Source organism: Callospermophilus lateralis, chromosome 16, assembly GCF_048772815.1.
Source record: "Callospermophilus lateralis isolate mCalLat2 chromosome 16, mCalLat2.hap1, whole genome shotgun sequence".
NCBI lineage: Eukaryota > Metazoa > Chordata > Mammalia > Rodentia > Sciuridae > Callospermophilus > Callospermophilus lateralis.
The window spans coordinates 12081192-12091078 of NC_135320.1; the positions used below are offsets into that span (position 1 = coordinate 12081192).

Consider the following 9887-nt stretch of genomic DNA (forward strand, 5'->3'; position numbering starts at 1 on the left):
TTCTCCACCCTAACAGTCACCTGCAAGAGCAGAAAAACGCTTTTTTGATGGAAAGACCTACTGTCTTTCAAATGAAGAACAGCCCAGAGGATTATGTGATAGGAGCTGGATGGAATTGAATTGAAAACAATTTTATGCGTATTCAGGAAAGGCTTGACAGACACGGCAGCATTTGAAATGGGACTGAAAAAATGGGTATTAGGGGCTGGGGTTATGGCTCAGTGGAAGAGCGCTTGCCTTGTATGCATGGGACACTAGGTTCAATCCTCAGCACCACCTAAATAAATAAAATAAAGGTATTGTGGCCATCTACAACTAAACATTTTTAAAAAATACGTATTAGGGAAAAAAGTTATTCAAACAGAAAATAACAGTGTAAACACAGTATACAGACATAGGGGCATACTTATTTCATATAGCATAATGTCATCTAGATTGACCCATGTTACAGCCTATATCAAACTTTCCTTCCTTACTTTATGTCTGGATAAGCACTTGTGTTAACACAAGAATATTCAGAAGTGAAATCATTAGAACATGAGAGCTGTTACCTTATCAGTTCATACTAGTTTGAATGTACTAACTGGGTGGGAAGAGTGGGTCACTGAGAGCATGCCCTGGAGTGGTTCATTTTCCCTGTGGCCCCTTCTCTCTTCCTTCTTGGCCACCATGAGTGAAGCAGCTTCCTCCACCACACCATTCCGCCATGATGTTCTGTCTCACCTTAGGCCTAGCTAACCGTGGACTAAAACATGAGCAAAAATAAACTTTCCCACCTCTAAATTGTTGTCAGGTAGTGGTCACAACAATACAAAGTGGACTAATACAACTTGACAGAGTGGGAGCAACAAGGCGTAAGACAGAGGAAGGCAAATCACACAGAGTTGCTCCAGTATTTTTTCTTGCTAAGAAGCAATAATAAGGGTTGAGTAGAGCTGGGCACAGTGGCGCACATCTATAATCCTAGGGACTCAGGAAGCTGGGGCAGAGGATTACACTTTCAAGGCCAGTCCTGGCAACTTAGTGAGACACAGTTTCAAGATAAAAAGGGTTGGGGATATGGGGATATAGCTCAGTGGCAAAGTGAAACAGGTTCCATCCCCAGCACCACCAAGAAAAAAAAAAAAAAAAGGTAGAATTGAGTAGAAGAAATATTAGGATGAAATGTGAAATTATTCTTTTTTTTCTTTTCTTTTTTTTTTTTTTGGGGGGGGGGGGTGGCGGCAGGCGGTGGTACCAGAGATTGAACTCAGGGGCATTTGGCCACTACTCCACATCCCCAACCCTATTTGTATTTTATTTAGAGATAGGGTCTCACTGAATTGCTTAGCGCCTCACCATTGCTGAAGCTGGCTTTGAACATACAATCTTCCTGCCTCAGCCTCCTGAGCCACTGGGATTACAGCATGCATCACTGTACTCACCTTGAAATTATTCTTTTTTGGGAATGAGCAACCTGATGAAAGCAAAACACACAGAAGTACAAAAAGTTGGCAATAACTTAAGTGCAAGAAAGAGCAAATATTTTTAAAGGCAAATTTTTTTGACCCTAAAACACTTTTTAAGAAACTAGGAAAGGGGCTGGGGATGTGGCTCAAGTAGTAGCGCACTCGCCTGGCATGCATGAGGCACTGGGTTCGATTCTCAGCACCACATAAAAATAAAATAAAGATATTGTGTCCACCTAAAACTAAAAAATAAATTTAAAAAAAAGAAGAAAGAAACTAAGAAATACAATAAAGTTTTATAAGCTTAGACTGGTATCAGTTACACTATCTTCTAAACCTTCAGCTTTGAATTACTCCAGGAGAACACAGCTATGAAGAAAAGTATATTAAAGAAGACTTAAAATCATAGGAAAGGATCTGCATCTTCAGAATTACAAAATGTTGATGAAAAACAATCAAAGACCTAAATAAATGGGGGAAATATACTGCTTATGAATTGGAAAACTCAGCATGGTGAAGATGTTAATTTTCCCAAATAGACACAAAGGTTTAGTGCAATGTTTATCAAAAGAGCAACAAGGGTTTTGTTTATTTTCTATTTTTGTAGACACAAGCTTATTCTAAAATTCATAGTGGAAAAACACAGGGTTCATGATACTAAGTTGTTTTGCAAAAAAAGAATAAAATGGGAGAACATACTCAACAAAAAGACAGTTCATTAATGGCAGGGGACAGTCAAATATATCAGATCAAAGAACTCAGAAACAGACTCATAAGATATGCTCAACTGACTTTTTAAAAGGTACAAAAGCAATTCAATGGAGATTTGGTGACGATTTCAAGGATATGACACCAAAAGCATAGGCAAAATAAAATAACCAAAATAAAGAACTTTTGTGCATCAAAGACAACAATCAACAGTGAAAAAACAATACATGGGAGAAAATATTTGAAAATCAGTTCTAAGAAACTGATATCCAAACTATATGAATAACTCCTATAACTTAATAACAAAAAGCCAAACAATCTGATTAACCTAAAAAAATGGACAAAGGATCTGAACAGACACTTCTCCAAAGACAGAGAAACAGTTGGGTGTGGCAGCTCACGCCTGTAATCCCAGTAGTTTGGGAAGCTAAAATAGGAGGATTACAAATTTGAGACCAGCTTGGGCAATTTAACGAGGACCGAAGCAACTTAGCAAGACTCTGTCTCAAAATAAAAAATAAAAAGAACTGGGGATGTGGCAAAGTGGTTAAGCACCCCCTGGACTCAATCCCCACAATCCCCAGTACAAAAAAAAAAAATCTCCAAAGATATGGAAATGGCCAATAAGCATACACATAAAAAGGCTCAATGTTAAAGAAGTGCAAATTCGAACTACAATGAGATACCACATCACATCTGTTAGGATGGCTATTACCCTTGTGCACTGCTAGTGGGAATGAAAAATAGTGTAGTTGCTATTAAAAAAAAAAAAAAACTATATGGCAAGTCCTCAAAAAATTAACAATGTTACCATACCATCCAGCAATCACACTTCTGGGTAATCCGAACAGGTATTTGTATACCAATGTTCATGGCAGCACTACTGGTAATAATCAAAAGCATAAGTATAAGTATCTAATAATGGATGAATAGGTGAATAAAATGAGGTATATTCACACAATGAAACATTAGCTAACCTTAAAAAGGAAGGAAATTATAACACATGCTAACGTGTATGATTATGCTAAATGAAATAGATGCAAAAAGTTATAGCCTATGAGTTCATTTGTATAACATTCTCGAAATAACCGAACTACAGATGGAGACAGAATAGGGGTTGTTGTGAGAAATGGCTGTAATAAAGTAGCTCATTGGAACCTTGTGATGAATCTGCCTTGTTTAGTGATGTATACACAAACCTACCCATGTGACAGAACTGTTCAGATCTAATACACACACACTAGCATGTGCATGTATAACTGATGGGATGTGCTGAAGGTCAGTGGATGGTGTCGATGTTAATATCGTATTGTGCTGTTGTACTATAGTTATAAAAGATATCATCTTTAGGGAAAATGGGAAGGTGCATGAATCTTTCTGGATTATTTCTCACAACTGCAAGCAATTTCACAATTGGTTAAAAAGTTTAAAAAATCAACACTAGTGGTCTTTGTTAGACTTATAGTTTTTGAATACAGAAAGAAAATCAAGCAAAGTCCTGAAATACCTTCTTCCATAGACTTAGTAAAGTTACACAGAAGCGAGGACAGTCCTTTCAGACAGCCAGCCAAGACAGGTAGTTTGGGCTCTCTTACTGCTGATGTCATCTAAAACAAAGAGTTAGAAAGATATAACTGAGGAAAAAAACCCAACCAAATCTATGAAAGCAGAATATCATAAAGAGTATCATACCTGGGTCTTAAGCTCACCCAGAAAAGCCCGAAACAGATTATCTGAATGATTTATCATCTCACTAGGATGAACTTCTCCTAATACTCCAAGGAGCTCATACACTTTCTCTAGAACTGAAAAATAAATTTTAGATAAATGAATGCCTAAAGGTACATTTAAATAACAAAAATACATGAATAAGGAAATAAGAGCTATTGAGTTCAAAGTAATTTTATAAAAAAAAAAAAAATCACAAAATAAACCAACTTTGCATATTAGAATTTTTCCCAAGATTTATGCAAATCTATTATTATAAACAAAACTATATTTGATATATACTGAGTTTTTTGTTTAAAGAAATTATTTTATAAAGATTAACGTTTTTATGAAGGGAAATCTTCACATATTGTTTCCATTCTGGTTTGTTTTCAGCAAAAAGGATTCATCTGTAAAATATAATACGTTGGCAGACTAATACTAAGTGTTACACGAATGGTTAGTTAATTTTAGTTTGTTAGAATATTTGAAAATAACATTAAATGCATCTCACCTGTGTCTGGTATTTTTGCTTTCGATGCAAGTTCTCCATAGAATTTATTAAATAACTCTCCAATTTTAAATTCATCCATGAGTCTAGAGCTTCTCAAAGTCTGAAGTAACTAAAAAAACACAGCATTTTTTAAAGAAGAAGATACAGAAAAGACTTCCTCTACCTCAGTATGTCTGCACATAGCAAGGCCTCAGAATCCTGTGTCTCTAGGGACTTTATGCTAGGCCTCTCAGGACTCATCTCTATCCAGATGACTGGGGAAGGTGGGCTTGAGGTGGGTGTAGCAAAGCAGAAGGATGGTCTAGACCTAATTATAATACTAATACTTATAATACCTAATACTTTCCAAAGAAACCAATAACATTACTAGAATCACTCCCTCAGATGCACTTAATTCCACAGACCAAACAGGCCCAGTGAAATTCTAAAACAGGGGTACAAAAACAGACAGAAGTGCATGTGAAAGTGAGGCCAAAGGACCACTAAAACACGACCTTCCCATCCTCACTGAGAGATAAGGGGATCTTGACAATTCTCAATAGTATTAGGTTTCACCAAAGGTAATAAATGAAAAAACAAACAATTTCTTTGTTATTTTAATTTTTCACTACTCTCACAACCCAAAATTCTTCTTTTACTACCTAGGAGAGTCTGAGAACAAAATACCAAGGTATTATCAGGTGATGGCTGTGAAGTGTGCATCTTATCCACTCAATGATGGGATTCAACCCTATCTTCCCCAAAACTCTCACCCAAAACAAAGCTCAAAACTCCCAATTTTATGTCTTATAAGTTATTATGTTTAACAACAACAAAAAAAAATGTACTTAAACACCAAAAAAATTACCTTTATGAGAAGATCTAGGGCTGGAATTTTACATTTAGCAGCTCTATCCTTTGTATAAACACTGGTACAAATACTCTAGATTTTAAAAGGAAACATACCAAATCAATAAGATTTTAATGAGTGCTAAAACGATATCCCTGAGGAGTGATATAAGATAACAAAATGTATGACATAATAAAACTTAGTATTTAACTTTTGAAAGTATAACATCAAAGTACATAATGTTTTGATTAAAAATGACTGAAAACACTTGATGCAATATGCTGTGGTGATATCAATAACAATTTAAAAGCACAAAGTCAATAGATACCTCAGTAGGACTTTACAATATCAGGTCATTCCTTCTCACATAAGTCCCATAAGACTTGTTATCCAATGTCAAGAAAGAGAGTATAAAAAGGTGACTAAGAAAAAGTTAAAAAAAATGGCTGGGACTCTAGAGGAAAAAGCAGTATGATGAAAACAACAGGTGCTCTGGCATTAGGTGAGCTGGCTGCAAAAGATGGGAAAGTTTCTTAACTTTAAGTCTCGTTGGTTAAACTAGAGAGATTAATACCTCAAGCTGGGAGGTGTAGATCAGCCGCAGAGCATATGCTTAACATGTATGAGACCCTGGGTTCAACCCCAGCACACATATACATTTAAAAAATAAAAAATCCAACGAAGACAGACTAGAAATCCAAAGGGAATTTAAAAAGCACACAAACAAAATCTACTTTTAAAAGACCAATAATTGGTAAAATGAATATTTTATGTTTTAGCCAATTTTAATTCTCAAAAGATAGTTGCCATTCAGTATCTGTGGGTGTTAATCAAGTCCCTTTCATAAAATGGCATATTTTTTCATATAATCCCGGCATATCCTCCCACATACTTTGAGTCATTACTATATTACTAACACAATGTAAATGCTGTCAATAATTGTTATATTGTACTAATCAGGGAATAACCACAAGAAAGTCTGTTCGTATTCAATTCAGATTTGTCTTTTTTTTTTTTTTTTAAATCAGCAGGTAGTGAATCTATGGCTGTGGAACCCACACATACATAGAGTCAACCATACCTTCTAATTCTTCAATTCCTTTTTGTATTGTTTTTGTTTTTAATTTTTATTTTTTCTTTTTGGATATATATGACAGTAGAGTGTATCTTGACATATTATACATACATGGGGTCTAACCTCCTGTTTTATGGTTGTACATGATGTGACGTTACACTAGTTATGTGTTCACACATGAGCACAGGAAAGTGATGTCCAATTCACCTACTGTCTATGTTTCTTCAATTCTTCACACACTAAATCTAAAAGCAAACTCCAAAGGGCCAACAAAAATAATTTACCTTGAAATGAGATAATTGTTGAAAGTATAAGAAAGGATGAGAAAGAGTGACCTAATTTATGATTGCTAGTTCCATAATAAATTATAAGGAAACCTGGCAAAGGCATGTTTGAGAATGAGAGGCATGAAAGAGCCAAACTTTTCAGATGAAACTCTTGTAGAAAACACATGAACTGGGCTGGGGCTCTATTGTTTCCATTTTGGAAGTGTTTGCCTAGCATGTGTGAGGCACTGGGTTTGATTCTCAGCATCACGTAAACAAATTAAATAAACTAAAAAAAAAAAAATTAAAATAAAAAAGAAAACACATGAACTACAGGAAGTATGGATTCTACCTAGCAAGAGAACTCTTTTTGGAATTATCCGTTAAAGTGTTCTGAAATTTTCCCAGTTTTAAAAATCCAAATTATCCCAAGTGCAAAGAATGATCAAGATTAGGACCAAAAAAAAAAAAATTATCCAAGTAGTATTTCTGACAAGGGTCTTAGCTTATTAATTCTAAAACAATGAAAAGCCCACTTCATTTCAACTTGATTAATCAAGCAAAATTAAGTATACTCCCCAATAAGAAAGGCATAAACAAAATAAAAACCTAGATTCCTTACATCATAAGTTAAAATAGATATTGACATGTACTAAGATATGTTTTTTCCTCCTTACCTTAATATCAAGAGCATAAGGCATAATCTTCTGACCAATTTTTTCTAAGAAAACATATAAAAATTTTAGGGCTTCTTCTCTACAATCACGAAACTATAATAAAAGAAATAAATATTATAAATACGGTTAAGAATAAGAGTCACTTCAACAAAAACAGAAAAGACAAAATTAAAATTTTTCACTTACTTCATCAATGTTAAGTGATTTCCGAACAAATACAAGCAAACCAAAATCTCTGGAAAAAACTAACGAAGTCTGTAATGCTGGATAAACAAACAAACAATAAGTTAAGAGTTGCCAAGCATTTCATAAATCAGCCTAAAAAGGCTGCAAGGTTTCCAAGGAGGACTTTTAAATAAGAAAACACTAACCTAAGGCTGCTATATTAGAACAAAGAAAAGAGAAAATTCTGAATGATGTTCCATAGGGATGCAGTAGGGGAACAAACACTCCTCCAAGATGCCCATACCCTAATCTGTGGTGTCACATCTCTGAATATTAACTTTACACCGTAAAGGAAATCAGATTGCAGATAAAATGAAGGCTGCTGTTCAGCTGACTTTAAAATAGGGACACTGCCCCAGATTATCCACTAAGACCAACATAGTCACATGGGCCCTTAAAAGTAGGGGAGAGATGAGAAAGTGGCATCACAAAAAAAAAAAAAAAAAAAAAAAGAAGATGAATAGATAGATAAGAGGAAAAACAAAAAGCAGTGGGAGGAAGAGTAGAGCACGAAGATGAAAAGACAGGAAAACACAAGAGATATCAAACCTCTCCCGAGAAGTAGCTGACAAACTGTTGCTGGTTTTGAAGATGGACAAAGGGGCTACAATCCAAGGACACTGGGCCCCTTCTAGAAGCAAAGAACATCAGCAAAGAAACAGGGACCTCATTCTACAACCTGAATAAGAAAAAGGATTCTCACCGAAAGCCTTCAGAAAGGAAGTTAGCCTTGATACTTGGCTCTTTCTAACTTAATGAGACTATATCAGGCTTCTCACTATGTAAAATTAACAAATGAATGTCACTTTAAGTCACAAAGAATGTGGTATTTGCTATACTCCTCTAAAATTTCTCAAGTGAAAGGACATATACTGCATACTTACAGTAAACTAGAAATCACTTTAGACATGAGTTACTAAACAAACATGAATTCTAACTTTGAAAACCTGACTATAAAAAGCAATTACATAAAGTCATTAGTTTTTTGATATTTCCCCACTACTAATATAGCTTATTAACAATGCACAGACACAACATAGTATCCTGCTCAAAGAGTGGTTTAGATTTCTACCCTGTACTCAGTACTGACCTCTTAGAAAAACCTCATCTAGCTCTTATTAGGGCACACCATGCAGATGAGGTCTACATACTTGTGTTTTTTTAAATAGGAATACAATTTTGGCCAAATTACATTGTTATACTGAGTGCATGTACAAATAGGTAACTAGAAATTTCACCATAATCTACAATTATAACGCACCAATTTAAAATGGGGAAAAAAAGAAAACAGGAATACATAAGTTTTCATGCAGCGGCATATTTAAATTGAAAAATGCTGAAAAGAAGCACTTCTTTACTGCAAAGGAAAGATATCATTCTCGTCCAAGCATTGACAATTTTTTTTAAATGACTTTTAAATTATATTTCTGCAAGTCTTCGTAAAAGCAGGACAGTAAATATGAGAGTTTGGAAAGGTACTGGTGGGTTTAGGTGAGACGAAGCGAAGGGAAATATTTTCTCTTGTCCTCTCCACCCACTAGCTGTAGCAATGATTGACAAATTTAGAGTCATTTTCACCAACTTAGGTTTTAAAATACTTTTCTTCTGATGCTAGGGGGAAAAGATATAGGGCAAACCGCTTTTCATACACACTCACAGAAGTTAGGGAGACTTCGCAACAGTGTTAACTAAACCCATTGGGGAGAGAAGCTGGACAGTCTAGCTCCAGCACTACTCGGAAAGCCAGGAGTACGTGCCCGGAACTGTACGCACCCACAACGGAAGGGCTGGTACTCAGGACGCACTCTTGCCCCAGGCCGCGGATCAGCTGATAACTGGCCGATGCAGCATTGTAGCGGTCCGCAGTGGATAAGGACTCCTGCAGCCGAAGCAGATATCCCTGCAAAAGTGCTCCGGAATCCGCCATGACGAGGACGCTAACTCTGCGCAGGCGCGCACTTTGTCCGGGCCCCGGCTGCCCCGCGGCGGCGCAGGAGCAGGACTCCAGACTAGGGGCGGGGCAACAGAGGCGGGGTCCTTCCACGCGACTCTCTCGGGGGGGGTCCTCTGGGTGGAAACTTCTTGTTTAGACCTAAATTAGCACGCCGGCAGATTATGAAGGCATAACATATAAGACACTCAGCAGGTATACATCCAAATTTGCGGAAAAACAGGAACTCAACGGTTTGACCAGAGTGAAAACACAATCTAAGGTCCTTAGTCAAAGATGAAGTTTGTTCCTCGATTTAAAAAAAAAAAAAAAAAACAAGATAAGAAATGCATTTGGAATGTCTCTAGAAATTTAAAAAAAACTATGGGATTAAAAAACTCTTAACACTATAGGGAAGAACACCCCTCCGAAACTTGGTTTTGTAGGACGTCCCAGATTTCCCGCGAAAATGCGGTCCGGCAGCAGGTCAAACCATCTGCACTGCGGG

General features: G+C 36.3%; 1 protein-coding gene across 1 annotated transcript in view; it reads right to left on the bottom strand.

Annotated features, from left to right (window-relative positions):
• Window positions 1–9376, bottom strand: part of Prkdc (protein kinase, DNA-activated, catalytic subunit) — a 162682-nt gene extending 153306 nt beyond the window's left edge. Inside the window, exons 1-7 of the mRNA XM_076836401.1 lie at window positions 9223–9376; window positions 7411–7487; window positions 7225–7317; window positions 5225–5299; window positions 4378–4486; window positions 3849–3961; window positions 3664–3763 (exon numbers count right to left, since the gene is read on the bottom strand). Coding sequence (XP_076692516.1) covers window positions 3664–3763; window positions 3849–3961; window positions 4378–4486; window positions 5225–5299; window positions 7225–7317; window positions 7411–7487; window positions 9223–9376 — 721 coding nt within the window. The remainder of the gene's footprint in view (window positions 1–3663; window positions 3764–3848; window positions 3962–4377; window positions 4487–5224; window positions 5300–7224; window positions 7318–7410; window positions 7488–9222) is intronic.
• Between the last annotated feature and the right edge of the window lie 511 nt (window positions 9377–9887).